The sequence below is a fragment of the Lemur catta genome, chromosome 1, assembly GCF_020740605.2.
Source record: "Lemur catta isolate mLemCat1 chromosome 1, mLemCat1.pri, whole genome shotgun sequence".
Classification (NCBI taxonomy): domain Eukaryota; kingdom Metazoa; phylum Chordata; class Mammalia; order Primates; family Lemuridae; genus Lemur; species Lemur catta.
The window spans coordinates 111128096-111142046 of NC_059128.1; the positions used below are offsets into that span (position 1 = coordinate 111128096).

The 13951-nt window shown below is 54.5% G+C and overlaps 1 protein-coding gene across 1 annotated transcript in view; it reads left to right on the forward strand.

The window, feature by feature from the left end:
* COL5A3 (collagen type V alpha 3 chain) overlaps window positions 1–13951 on the forward strand; it is a 36567-nt gene that overhangs the window by 12946 nt on the left and 9670 nt on the right. Inside the window, exons 23-51 of the mRNA XM_045546845.1 lie at window positions 92–145; window positions 285–329; window positions 1547–1600; window positions 1703–1747; window positions 1890–1943; window positions 3244–3288; window positions 3387–3440; window positions 3582–3689; window positions 4036–4089; window positions 6266–6319; window positions 7154–7198; window positions 7419–7472; window positions 7588–7632; window positions 8494–8547; window positions 8640–8693; window positions 8788–8841; window positions 8969–9076; window positions 9232–9321; window positions 9546–9599; window positions 10421–10528; window positions 10649–10756; window positions 10848–10901; window positions 11508–11561; window positions 12000–12107; window positions 12184–12237; window positions 12426–12479; window positions 12589–12642; window positions 12764–12817; window positions 13358–13465. Of these exons, the coding sequence (XP_045402801.1) occupies window positions 92–145; window positions 285–329; window positions 1547–1600; window positions 1703–1747; window positions 1890–1943; window positions 3244–3288; window positions 3387–3440; window positions 3582–3689; window positions 4036–4089; window positions 6266–6319; window positions 7154–7198; window positions 7419–7472; window positions 7588–7632; window positions 8494–8547; window positions 8640–8693; window positions 8788–8841; window positions 8969–9076; window positions 9232–9321; window positions 9546–9599; window positions 10421–10528; window positions 10649–10756; window positions 10848–10901; window positions 11508–11561; window positions 12000–12107; window positions 12184–12237; window positions 12426–12479; window positions 12589–12642; window positions 12764–12817; window positions 13358–13465 (1881 nt within the window). The remainder of the gene's footprint in view (window positions 1–91; window positions 146–284; window positions 330–1546; window positions 1601–1702; window positions 1748–1889; window positions 1944–3243; window positions 3289–3386; window positions 3441–3581; window positions 3690–4035; window positions 4090–6265; window positions 6320–7153; window positions 7199–7418; window positions 7473–7587; window positions 7633–8493; window positions 8548–8639; window positions 8694–8787; window positions 8842–8968; window positions 9077–9231; window positions 9322–9545; window positions 9600–10420; window positions 10529–10648; window positions 10757–10847; window positions 10902–11507; window positions 11562–11999; window positions 12108–12183; window positions 12238–12425; window positions 12480–12588; window positions 12643–12763; window positions 12818–13357; window positions 13466–13951) is intronic.

Genomic DNA, 13951 nt, shown 5'->3' on the forward strand with positions numbered 1-13951 from the left:
GACTGTCCCTGTCCCTGTCCACTCGTGACTCTCCTGATACGTGAACACTATGACCCCTTCCAACTTCACTGAACCCCCACTTTCTCCCCAGGGTCCTCCGGGAGAAACAGGCCCTCCGGGACAGCAGGGAAACCATGGGTCCCAGGTTTGAACTATCTTTCCCTATTATGGGGGTTGAGGGGAAGGTCCTTGTCAGTCAAGACCTTAGACCCCTCCCAACCTCCCCAACTCGGCGCTCACTGCTTCTTTCTCACACTTCCCACCCTCTTTTTTTATGTCCCCAGGGACTCCCCGGCCCCCAGGGACCCATTGGCACTCCTGGGGAGAAGGTGAGTGACAGCTGCACCTACTGCCACCTCCTCGTGTCTCCTTCCTTCAACTCTGTCACAGCAAAAATCTTCCCTTTTTGTTAGCCCTGGACAGTGACAAACTGTAGCATTCCCTAAGCCAGCCCAGAGTGACAAAGTGTCATTGTTGAGGAAGGGTTGGTTGCAAGAAACTGAAACCCACCAAGGCTAGATCGCTATGTAAGGGATATTGTCAGGATTCAGAGAAACCCACAGAACCTTGTCACAGAAGACAGATGCATGGGCCAGAAAAGCCACTTCCCCGGGGACTCATGGTCTCCTCTTTGTTTCTCTGAACATCTGTTTCCGTCTCCCCGGCGGACAGACTTCCTTCTGCACATATCTTAGTTTGTCCTCACTACACCCCTCTTCCCAACTTCAATTTTGACATAATCCTGTGTGCTTTGTCATTATTCATGTCCCAGCTTCTCATGACCCTGTAGTTGCATCACCCAAAGCCGTCTGATGAATTCCTGTATCTCTTACCTCCAAGTTCCAGGAAAGAATCTGTTTGGCTTCGCTGGGCCAAAATGTCCACGTGTGGACCTGTCAGTTGTTTGCAGGACATAAGGGGTTACCTCATGCCTGCCTAAACCCACCCCCAGGGGGCATGGTGGCTCATGCCTATAATCTTAGCACTTTGGGAGGCCAAGGCAGGAGAATCACTTGAGGTCAGGAGTTCGAGACCAGCCTGAGCAAGAGCAAGACCCCATCTCTACCAAAAATAGAAAAATTAGCCAGGCATGGTGGCATGTGCCTGTAGTCCCAGCTAGGCAGGAGGCTGAGGCAGGAGGAGGATCACTTGAGCCCAGGAGTTTGAGGTCGTAGTAAGCTATGATGATGTCACTACACTCTACCCAGGGTGCTATGATGATGTCACTACACTCTACCCAGGGTGACAGTGTCTCTGTCTCAAAGAAAGAAAAAAAAAAGATGTGGCTGGGAATCCCCTGCCCCAATATGTCTCTCACACTGTTTTTCCATCCCTTCTCTCAACCCTCCCAGAGGCAGAGGATTTCTGAGGCTCAGAGAGGGAAGGGGGCTTGCCCAGGGTCACACACAAGTCTGGGCAGAGCTGGGATAGATTTCCTGGCCAGTGGGGTCCACTCATTCTCTAACCTTGAGACAGCTGCATGTCTGAGCTGTTCTTGGTGGAGCTCCAGGGCTCTGAGACCCTCTGTCTCCCCCACTATTTTCAGGGTCCCCCTGGAAACCCAGGAATTCCAGGCATCCCAGGAGCCGATGGCCCTCCGGTGAGAACTAGGAGCTGGGAAAAAGAGGAAGGAGAAGGGGGAGGCTTGGGAATTTGGATGGCAAATTTTATTCTCAGACACCTTAGGAGGTTTCTTTTGTAGGGCCACCCAGGCCATGAGGGACCCACGGGAGAGAAAGGTGCCCAGGTGAGTGATATAGAGGGAAGCTGGGCTGGGGACATAGGTCACCAGGCAGGGTCAGGAGTCAGGGGCCAGTCAAGAAGGAGAAGAGGACACTGAGACATGGTTGGGGCAGGCCTGGACGGTACTGATGTCATCTTCCTCTCAGGGTCCACCAGGGTCGGCAGGCCCTCCGGGCTATCCTGGACCTCGGGGTGTGAAGGTAGGTGATGCCTGCAGCTAGGGGTGATTTATCAGCATTGGCTTTGGGGAGCCAGCCCCATCGAAACTTCTAGATGTATGGAGAGAGGAGTGAGTCAGCCAGGCATGATGTAATGGGAGTAGGGTTTGGATCTGAGCGACAATGTATAGAAGTGTGTATGTTACTTTGACCCTGCACGGCCAAAGGACAGCATTACAGTGTAGCTGTCAACTTGTCGTTGAGAACCGTTAAGTCCATTAGAGGCTGAACACATTTCACTGTAAGCACATGTCACAGTCTAGGTCAGCATATTGTAGTCAAGGGGAAGGTGGTGTCATAACCCAAGACCAAAACCACACACTCTTGCGAGCACATTAATGCTGGGATGAACCTAGAGGCACAATGTTGACTGAGTGCAGGGATATTGGAGTTCACCTCCGGGTGGGAGCTGAGTCCAGTTACATTGTAGCCAAATGGAGGTACCATTTACCTGTAGTCTGAGAACAGAGTTTGGTGGTAGGCGACAGTGAACTCGTGTTTTTGCATTCTGGCCAAGCTCAAACCACAGTCAAACAGGCAGCTGTATTGTCGCTGGCCACAGAGTCCTGTCCTAATTCAGAGTTGTTATACTGTAGCCAGGCATAGTTACATAGTTGAAGCCTAGATTGTAGTTAAGCTTAGTTATGTTGTAGCCAAGGCTCAAGAATGATCGTTGCCAAGCTCAGTTACATTGCGGTCAAGTGACTTTTTTCTCTGGGGCTGGAGAGAGCTGCTCTATTGCCCAAACACATAGTTCTGTTGTATCCAAGTACAACTTCATGGTAACCGCTGAGCTGCGTTGCACTGTAGCCAAGTGCAGCTTTCAGAGTTCCGTGTGAGCCGCATCCAGGCTTGCGTGGCGGCGGCGGCGCAGTCCTGCTGTAGCCAAACACAGAGGTCGCCTTGTTGCCAAGCACAGAGTCGCCTTGTAGCCAACACAATGGGGAACATTCCTCTGCCTTTAGAATGAGACCCGGGCCTGGGATGTTCATCCTCTTTCTCCTGCCAGGAGGGACTGTGGACACAGTGTCTCTGGGAGATGGGAATGGATCGCTCGGCCATTTGGCCTTCCCTGAACACCCCCACACAGACGACCTTGGGAGGCTGCCAGTGGGGAGGGACAAAGTTCCGGGGAAAGTTCATTTCCTCTGAGGCTGCCTCTGCCCCGCTCCAGCCCAGCAGCCTCCTGGGCCTCTCCTGGCTGTTTGGGGGCAGGGGACCAGTTTGGGGTCCTTCTTAGGAGGGAAGGAGCCTGAGAGCTAATTTTTTTTTAATTTTGCAGGGCACCTCAGGCAACCGGGGCCTCCAGGGGGAGAAAGGCGAGAAGGTGAGGGGGTTTATTGGTAATGAGAGCCCCAAGAATGGGACCCTGGCTGTGACCTTCCTCTGAGGCCCTGATTTCTGACGTCTGTCTCTCGCACCCAGGGAGAGGATGGCTTTCCTGGCTTCAAAGGTGATGCGGGTCTCAAAGGCGATCGGGTAAGGTGACCTCCAGGTGAGGGGTCGCGCGGGTCTGGGGCTTTGGGGAAGGCAGGAAGGGGGAGAGCTGGGGCTAAGACAGGACCAGCAGGAGCAGGAAGGATGGAGGACTGATATGAAGGACTCTCTTTTCTATTTCAGGGGCAACCTGGACCCCCAGGTCCTCGGGGTGAGGATGGCCCCGAGGGGCTGAAGGGGCAGGAGGGGCTGGTTGGCAAAGAGGGGTCTCCAGGCTCAGCTGGGGAGAAGGTGAATAATCCAGACCTTTGCCTGTGCCCTCCGCCCTCTGCCCTTTGCCCTTTTATCTCCAACCTCAGGAGTCTGCAACCACCCTTGTCATCTCCTAGAACCCCTCAGCTCAGCACATGGCTTATATTTTAATTGCACCACATGCAATAGGCACTTTCACCCCCATTTTATAGATGAGAAAACGAAGGTTGAATCACCTGCCCAAGGACAGGAAGGAGCCACGACCTGAACCCCATTTCCCTGACTCCCACCCTTCTACCCCTTTCACCATACCCCAGCCATGCTAACCTTTTCCCTCTGACTTCCAGTTCGCATTTCTGACCTTTGTCCCATAATCTCTCTGCAGGGCAAGCTTGGAGTGCCGGGTCTCCCAGGTTACCCCGGACGTCCAGGACCTAAGGTAAGAAACTCTGGGGTTGGGTGTGGATAGGGGCACGGTTGACCCTAACATCTGAGGGTCCAAGGTGTGTTCTGTCCAAGCTATGGAGCTGTCCACCCCAAGGGTCATTGGAAATTGTAAAACATGGTCTTTGGCCTCAGACAGACTTAGGTTCAAATACTCACCTCGTACTTGCTATGTGACCTTGGGGACATCTGTTGAGAATGTTTTCTCAGCTGCAAAATGGAGATACCAGTAATATCTACCTCATCAATTTGATTATAATAATGTTGACGATGGTGATGATGATAATGATGATAAAACTATACAATCTTTATTTGTTGTGATTGAGGTTAGTTTGTCAACTGAGTCAATTAAGAGGAGAATCATAAAAAAATACATGTCTTATGTATCTCAAGTTCATTATAACTTATAATCAAATGCACTTGTACAAAAATGTACTTCTGTGTAAACATACATTTGTTTGCCAATGTTTTGATGGATGGGAATACCAATGAAATTCCTCTTCTGCTTAAACCACACCCATATTACATCACTGATGATTTCAGTTTATATAAACTACAGCAGGAACTTAAAGACATTTGGGAAGAAATTTGAGTGCAGAATCTTCCAGAGTTCTACATTTTCACCCTCTTGAGCTGATACATAGTTTCTGCCCTCTTGAGCTTGTACCTAGTTTGACAGCATTTTGTTTTAGCGACTTATCTTAATATTGAATCTTTTCCATTTAACTTAGTTTTGATAATCTTTCTTTTCCTTTCCATATTTCATCAGTTCTTATAAATTTTCATTAAGTTGCATACCTCCAATAGCAAGTGCAACTGACATAAAATAGGTTTGGGGATAAACTCAAGGCACCACAATTAAGTATAGAACTCAAGCTATGGGACCAGAAGTTCAGGGGAGTTTGAGAGAGAAACCTCCTAGCTGAGACCAATCAGAGTGTGCTGGACATTAAGCAGTGCAATTTACAAGAGCCATGATATGTTGGTTAAGTCAAGGTCAGTCACAATCATCATAAATAACAATGGGGCGGGTGTGGTGGCTCGTGTCTGTAATCCCAGCACCTTGGGAGGTTGAGTCCAGGAGTTCAAGACCAGCCTGGGCAACATAGCCAGACCCCATCTGTATAAAAAATAAAATAAGTAGCGAGGCGTGGTGGCACATGCCTGTAGTCCCGGCTACTTGGGAGGCTGAGGTGGGAGGATCACTTGAGCTCAGTAGCTCAAGGTTGCAGTGAGGTATGATGACACCACTGCACTGTAGCCTGGGTGACAGAGCAAGCCCTTATCTCTAATAAAATAAAATAAAAAGTAGTCATATTTTCAGGTGTGGTTGGTAAGAAATCAATTCATCAATGATAATCTAAGATTTTAGCAAGCCCCTATGTGCACATGTGCAGGACCCTTGAAGAGTATAGGGACCAGGGGACCCCCAGATGTGAGGGGAGGGGAGAGGGCCGGGAACGGGATTGGATGCTGGACCCCACCACAGACTTGCTGGGTAACTTGGGCAAGTGTCTTTCCTGATCTGGACTCAGCCTACATAGTGAGAGATGGGAGGGGATTTATCAGCCCTTGTGAGGTCTTCCTGCGGGTGGAGGGACGGTCCCTCCAGCATGGACTGGAGTCAGTGAGCTGATATCGAACAAGCATTCATGATGCGCCAGCCAGTGGGGAGTATGACTGTGTCCTAGTGGGGGAAAGCAGACATTGAATGAGTGAGCAAGTGAATAAGGTTATTTCAATACAAGTGTTCTGGGGAAGAAACAAAATAGGGCAAGGCACAGAGTGTGACTTGGAGGTTGTGGAGGTCAGAATGGTGGCAGAAGGGCTTTCTAAGGAGGTGACACCTGAATGCGATCTAAATGATGAGGAGTGGCTGGCTTTGTGGAGACCTGGGAGAAGTAAGCAAAGGCAGCAGGCAGTGCAAAGGCCCTGGGGCAGGAACACACTGGTGTGCCCAAGGAACATTGAGGAGGCCGCTGTGGCTGGAGTGAAGTGGGAAGAGTGGAGAGGGGGCAGAGGGCTGCCGGGGAGGAGGCTGGGGCTGGAGGGACCAAGGAGGCTTCTGGAATCAGTGGCCTGGACAGGCATCAAAGGATGGGGTGAGGGGCCAACTCTGTCTACCTCCCACTCTTCACCGTCATCTCTTTTCTCTAATTCTCTCAACTCAGGGATCTACTGGATTTCCCGGGCCCCTTGGACCAATAGGAGAGAAAGGGAAGCGAGTGAGTTTTGATGCAGGGGTCAGGGGAGGGAAGAGCTTGCCCAAGGGGAACAGCATGTGTGGTTGTGCATGACAGCGAGAGGCCCCTGGGTGGCTGTATCTACACCTGGAAGCACTGTGTGCACGCATACGCTTGTGTGCAATGCAGGATGCATGTAGGTGACCACGCACGGTATGCCCGTGCAGGTGCCTGTGTGCACGTGTGTGCATGTGTGTTTCACGTGCCCCCAATGTAGATCAGACAGGGTCTGAGTGCTGTGGCCTGCAGGCCTGTGCCTGGGTGAACAAGGACATGAATCTGCATGTACGTTGTGTGGCTGTGGGTGTAACTGTGTGGATGTGCACGCTGACATGCATGTGTTGTATTTGCATTGCTGTGTGTGTATTGCAACAGTGTAAAGGGACACGAGTGTATGCATACTGCTGTGTTTACCAAGCCCATGACCTCAGACGCATGCAGGCATGCCTGTGTTTATAGGGGCATACATGTGTGCAAAGGATGTATTGCACGATGAATTTGTGTCTGTGTCACATGCAGGCTGTGGATTGCCAAATGCATGCCTTGATGCACAGCTGTGATAAATGTGTGTCTGTGTGGCACACGTGCTTATGTGTTTTGGTGCTGTAGGTGCAATCGCATGTAGAATTGGATATCTGTGATCTTTGCATGTTTGCAAGCATAAGTTGTATTTGTGTGTATATGTATGTATGGATGAAAAGCTTTGAATAAATTTGTGACAGACGCCTTTCTGGGGCTGTGACTGGGTACGTTTGTGTGCTTGTATCATGCTTTGCACCCTGTCTTCTGCTTCCCCTCATCCACTTTATTTTTCAGGGGAAGGCAGGACAGCCAGGGCTGGAAGGAGAGCGAGGGCCACCGGTAAGAAAATAGAGGGGGTCCCCCACCCTGATGGGTCGTGGTGGGCAGGGTTGGGAAGGAGGGGTGGTGGGCAGGTCATGAGTGGACAGGGAAAGGGGTTTGGGTGTCCCTGGTGGGGCAGGTGGGGGAGTCACAGCAGGAGGGGACCTGGAGGATTTGGTCAAATCTCCCAGGCTCTCCCACCCTCTCATATCTCATCCTTGCCTTCCTTTCTGTTCAGGGCTCCCGTGGAGAGAGGGGACAACCAGGTGCCACAGGGCAACCAGGCCCCAAGGTATGGGATGGGTGGGCGATCGAGGGCCCCCCATGCCCCAGGCTCAGCCAGTCCCTCCCAGCCCTTCCCGGTTGAGTTTGTTCTGGGGCCTAAGTCTCCCTTCACTCTGTCCTAGGGTGACGTGGGCCAGGACGGGCCCTCTGGGGTCCCTGGAGAAAAGGTGAGTGTGTGTATGTGAGTGTGTGTGTGTGTGTGAGTGTGTGTGTGTGTGTGAGTGTGTGTGTGAGAGTGTGTGTGTGAGTGTGTGTGTGCGTGTGTGTGTGAGTGTGTGTGTGCGTGTGTGTGCGATTGTGTGTGCGTGTGTGTGTGCGTGTGTGAGTGTGTGTGTGTGTGTGAGTGTGTGTGAGAGTGTGTGCGTGTGTGTGTGAGAGTGTGTGTGTGTGTGTGAGAATGTGTGCGTGTGTGTGAGAGTGTGTGTGGGTGTGTGTGTGAGAATGTGTGTGTGTGAGTGTATATGTGAGTGTGTGTGTGTGTGTGTGTGTGTGCGTGTGTGTGTGTGTGAGAGTGTGTGCGTGTGTGTGAGTGTGTGTGTGAGAATGTGCGTGTGTGAGTGTGTATGTGAGTGTGTGTGTGAGTGTGTGTGTGTGTGTGAGTGTGTGTGTGTGTGAGTGTGTGTGTGTGGTGTGAGAGTGTGTGTGTGTGAGTGTGTGTGAGTGTGCGTGTATCAGAGAGAGATTGATTCTGAGGGGAGGACAAGCCTAGCAGGTGGGGAGGCATATAACGCTATGGAAAGAATGCAGCCTCTGAAGTCAGAGAGCCATGAGTTCAAGTCCTAGCTCTGCCTGCTGTGTGATCTTGGGCAAATCGCTCAACCTCTCTGTGCCTTAGTTTCTTCCTCTGTAAAATGGGAATAACCTCAGTCCCCACCCCAGTGGGCTGCAGCAGTGAATGAAATGACTTTACTGTGTTCAGAGTGCCCTACCCCACGCCTGGCATGCAGTAAGCACTCAATATGTGCTGGCTCTTGTTGTCATTCTGTGGGGCAGGAGGGCTGAGACAATGGCTTCTGGTTCCATTTCAGGGCCTCCCTGGTCTGCAAGGCCCTCCAGGATTCCCTGGGCCAAAGGGCCCCCCTGTGAGTAGGGTCACCCCCATGGGAGCTCAGGTGGGAGGAGGGGCTGGGGAGAAAGGAGTCTCCATGTCTGTACCCCAACTCTTGTCCCCCAGGGTCACCAGGGGAAAGACGGGCGACCGGGGCACCCTGGACAGAGAGGAGAATTGGTGAGTGACCCCTTGACCTCTGACCACTGACCTCACCAAGCCCTCCCTTTCTTCCTTCCATGTGACACCCCTCCCATTTTATTTTCCTCCCCAGGGCTTCCAAGGTCAGACAGGCCCACCCGGACCAGCTGGCGTCCTGGGTCCTCAGGTCAGAGTGGACCCCACAAACCTCCTCCATTTTGTCCCAGTCAGAGGATATTTGGGAGGGGGAAGCTGGATCTCTGACAGACTCCCCCAGGCTACCCTCGTTCAAGATGACTCTTCTTCCTCTCCAGGGAAAGACAGGAGAAGTGGGGCCTCTCGGGGAAAGGGGCCCCCCAGGGCCCCCTGGGCCTCCTGGTGAACAAGGTCTTCCAGGTCTGGAAGGCAGAGAGGGGGCCAAGGTGAGACACCCTTGCCCCGTGGGAGATCTTGGTTCAGTGACCCTCACACCACCTCAAGGCTCAGAAGCAGCCCCATGGGGCAGGGGGCCCAGAGTCCCAGCCCGGGGGAGACACCCCCTCACTGGAGCCTGACCTCCCCCTTTGCACCCCTGCAGGGGGAACTGGGCCCGCCAGGACCTGCCGGGAAGGAAGGGCCAGATGGACCCAGGGGCTTCCCTGGCCCCCAGGGACCCCCCGGGGATACAGTGAGTAGCCTCTGCAGCCCCTCCTGCATGTGTCCGGCTGGGGTGGGAAGCAAACAAGGAGAGGGGGACATTAGGATGCCATCTGCAGAGACCCGGAGGAGACAGACCCCTGAAGCTCAGTGCCCAGTACCAGGAAAGGGGTGGAGATTGTGAGCCCCCCAGAGGAAGACAGGACTTGGGGGTCCCTCTGGGGCTTCCTGACAGTGAATCATCTCCTCTTACAGGGACCTACTGGTTTGAAGGGTGACAAGGGCCCACCAGGGCCCGTTGGGGCCAATGTAAGTGCAACCCCATCTGCTGGGTGGGGGACAGGGTGCTGGGTGGACTCAGCGTGTCTCTAGAGTTTGGCATTGTCATGATGAAGCCCATCTTGGGAGTCAAACAGGCCTGGGTCACACCCAGCTCTGCCACTCACTGGCTGGGCAGTTGGATTCCTGGTGAGCCTCAGTTTCCCTGTCTGTAAAATAGCCCTGATGAGAAGCCTCATCTGATACATTATCATAAACTTCAGTGTTGGATGATCCATCCAACAAATATGTCCCCGTGTGCCGGACACCAGCCTAGAAAAACCTCTTTTCGGCTAGAGCTTACGTTTTAGGAGAGGAGGTGAAGGAGTTAATCAGCGATGAATACCAAGGAACAAGATAGACCAGAGTAGCCATGTGAATGTCTGGGAAAGAGCATTCCAGGTGGAAGAAACAGCATGTGCAAAGGCCCTGAGGCAGGACCGTGCTGACATGTTTGAGGAACAGCAGTGAGGAGATTTGTGTGGCTGGAGCTGAGGAAGTGAGGAGGAGAGTGGAGGGACATGAAGGCAGGGAGGTGACAGGGGCAGTTCGTGCAGGGCCTTGTGGGCCTCCGGGTAGACTTTGGCTTTTGCTCTGAGGAAGGTGGGAGCCATGGAGGGCTGTGGGTGGAGGAGGGGGATGTGCCCTGACTCAGGTGCTCATGGGCGCCCCCTGGCTGCTGTAGGGAAGGGAACAGGTTAGATACCAAGCTGGTAACCACCTTTAACTCAGTGCCTGGTGGCTTAAAAACCCTCCATAAAGGAAAGCTGCCACTACTGTCACCATTCCTGACCCTTCACCCCCGTTTTCAGGGTTCCCCTGGTGAGCGGGGTCCCGTGGGCCCAGCTGGAGGCATTGGACTTCCTGGCCAGAGTGGCGGCCAAGGCCCTGTTGGCCCTGCAGGCGAGAAGGGGTCCCCGGTGAGTGACGTGCCCACCCCATTCCTTGGGTCTCCTTGGGACCTGGCCCTCCCGCATCCTAGGACCAGGAGCCCGCACGGTATTTCTTCCCCGACATCTCTTGTTCCACTGCCCCATCAGGGAGAACGCGGTTCCCCTGGCCCTACTGGCAAAGATGGGGTCCCAGGGCCCCTGGGTCCTCTGGGACCCCCTGGAGCTGCCGGGCCTTCTGGCGAGGATGGGGACAAGGTGAGGTGTTCGCAGAGAGGGAGGGTCCAGGGGAGGCTGGGGACAGGGGTGAAGAGAGACGGGGTCCTCCTTCATCCCATTTTCTCTGCAGGGGGAGGTTGGACCTCCCGGTCACAAGGGGAGCAAAGGCGACAAGGGAGATGCGGTGAGTGGGGAGGGGGCCCCAGACGGAGGAGTCTTCAGAGGAGGGGAGGGGAGGGCAGGGATGTGGAGAAGGGGGGTGGGGGGGAGGCCACGGGGTTTCCTGCCTTCCGGAGTGCCATCTTGACACCTGCATGTGACAGAAGCTGCTCAAGCTACCTGTGCAAAGGGGCCACAGAACCCGACTGCAGACGGGGTAGCTGGGGCCCCAAGACAACAATGAGGGGGGCCACCCTCCCCTCTCCTTTCCTGGGTGGCAGGTACTTCCCCCTGCCTATGACCCTGTGGCACTGAGGCTTTCTGTCCCCAGCATCCCCCCCAGAACTTCAGCCCCAGTGTCCGGCGCCCGTGAGCCAGCTCCATCCCAGGGTCTCGGTGGGACTCTTAGGGAAAGGTCTCAACGGTCCAGGCACAGGACAGACATCTGTCTCTGATCCCATCAGTTGGGGCTGGCAAGACAGTTTGGCAGAGGAGGGGGGAGTACGGAGCTGTTGCTTCCTGGTAGGGGGAGTTGTTCTAATGAGGGGGTGTGGGCAGGGAGGCAGTCACTGACATCTCTCCTGCTCCCCCTGACCTTGAACTGGACTTTTAATTCTGTCCCGTCCTGCAGGGCCCCCCTGGACCAACAGGGACACGGGGTCCTGTGGGACACCCCGGCCCCCCGGTGAGTGCTCTCCCATCTTTCTGACCCTCCTCTGGTCCCTGATGGGAACGGACAGTGTCTTCCACTCGAACTCAATCCCGACCTCAAACCCAACCTCCATCTGCCCCTCAACACCGACACCCAAAATGAACTCAACCCCAGAATCTGATTCAATCGCAACCTCATCCCCAACCCCAAAGCCCATCTGAAACCGGCTCATGACCTGAACCTCAACCCCAAACCTGACTCATCATTTAACACCCGTCTTAAGACTTTCATTCAACCCTTGACTTAATTCCCAGACTCTGTCCCTTAACGCATACCCCAACTCCAAATTCAACCCTGGCCCTCCCAAAACTTAATCCCAATTCTGACTCCAACCCTTAACCTCAGTCCTGACCCTGTCTCTAACCCTTGACCTTGACCCTAACTGGGCCCCTGCTTCTGTCCTTTTGCCAGGGGGCAGATGGAGCTCAGGGACGCCGGGGACCCCCAGGCCTCTTTGGACAGAAAGGAGATGATGGAGTCAGAGGCTTCGTGGGGGTGATTGGCCCCCCTGGCTTGCAGGTGGGTGTCTGGGTTTGGGGGTGGCACCTCTGGCTCTCCCCACCCTGGGCCCCAACCTTGCTTCTTTGTTGCGCAGGGGCTACCAGGCCCTCCCGGAGAGAAGGGTGAGGTTGGAGACGTCGGGTCCATGGTATGGACTCCCAGGGAAATGTGGGTGGGGGCGGGGGGTGGGGTTCTGGGGCCGTAGTCATTATATTCATTGGGGGAGGGGTACACAGGGCACATTGTCATTTTAAGTATCAAGGGTGGTGTCTGTGATCACTGCAGCCTTTTGGGAGGGGCATGGGGTCACCAGATACTGTTCTGGCCCTCCTGCAGGGTCCCCATGGAGCTCCAGGTCCTCGGGGTCCCCATGGCCCCAGCGGATCAGAGGTGAGAACTCTGGGTGGGGGCAGGATGGCTCAGAGGTGGGGACACTTATTTCCCAAGAAGGGGCTGCTGGGATTCCACAGTTGCACCCCTCCCCTTGCTGTCTCCCCAGGGCCCTCCAGGGCTGCCGGGAGGAGTCGGTCAACCAGGCGCCGTGGGTGAGAAGGTGAGAGGAAGGTGGGGGCTGCACAGGGTGGGGGAGGAGAATCCAGTCCTGCTTGGGCATGGCTGTCCTGGGCTGTCCCTCCCTGTCTGACCTCTCCCCACTCTCACTTTGCCTCTTGCAGGGTGAACCGGGGGAGCCTGGAGACCCAGGACCTCCAGGAACCCCAGGCATCCTGGTGAGTGTGCAATGTGGCCCCTGCATCCATGTCAGGGAACCCTTGACCCCTGGGTATCTTGGGCCACCCGGACCTCTGGGAATTTCTAGGTCATCCACTAACCCAAGACCTATGGGCATCCCTGGTTACCGTGAGGAAAGAAAGACTCCTGGAAGGTTTCAGAGAGAGCTGCTATATACAGTTGCACAGGCTGCACACTGCACAAGAGTGCAGGGCCCAGGGTGCAGGTTGGGGGCTCAGATCCAAACCATGAGGCCTAATTTGGGGATGTATTGGGCAGATGGGGGCCCCTTTTCTAGTTCACTCCAGGGCAGCTAGACCAACTTTGTACATGACCAGTGTGCACCTGGACCACACTGACTCCCTCTCTCTCATAAGTCCTAGGTCCTTTTGACCTCTGACCCTTGAGCAACCTAGGCTACTCTGACCTGTGACCCCAGAAAAGTCCCAGACTACGCTGATGCCTAAATCTATGTATGCTGATCCTTGATCCTTGAAGAATGCAGGCCACTCTGACCTCTGACCTCTGTTTCTTCAAAGGGGCCCAAAGGAGAAGTTGGTGAAAAGGGGGACACAGGCCCATCTGGGGCTGCCGGACCCCCGGGCAAGAAAGGTCCCCCTGGTGAGGATGGCGCCAAAGGGAACATGGTGAGTCCTGGGGGGAGGTGGAGGCAGAAGTGGGAGGGCACTTGAGTGCACTTGAACCCCTCTCAAACTTCCAGCCAGGGGTCACATCCTCCAATTTATGGATCTCATGAGCAACCCAGAACATGGCTGAATGAATGAACAAACGAATGAATACAGTGGTCCTATGTCATTGCATGGGGTGAAGGTTGATTTCACACTGAATCATTCTGCCACTGTGGGAAGGGCTCAGGTTGAAGTTGACGATGAGTCAGAGTTGGGGGTGACGTGGGATTTGGCACTGGGGTGTGGGCGGAGGCCCGTCTGCCATCGTGGGAGGGCTTGGGCGTGGGGTGGAGGACAGGGGTGAGGAGCTCAGCACCGGTGGGACCTGGACCTGCCTCTCACCACCCCCACTGCTTGCGGCGCCCCCTCTCTGAGCACCAGTCCTCTCCCTGTGAGTCCCGAGCTGGGAGGCTGCAGGGAGGGAGGTGACACACGTAGCATTCT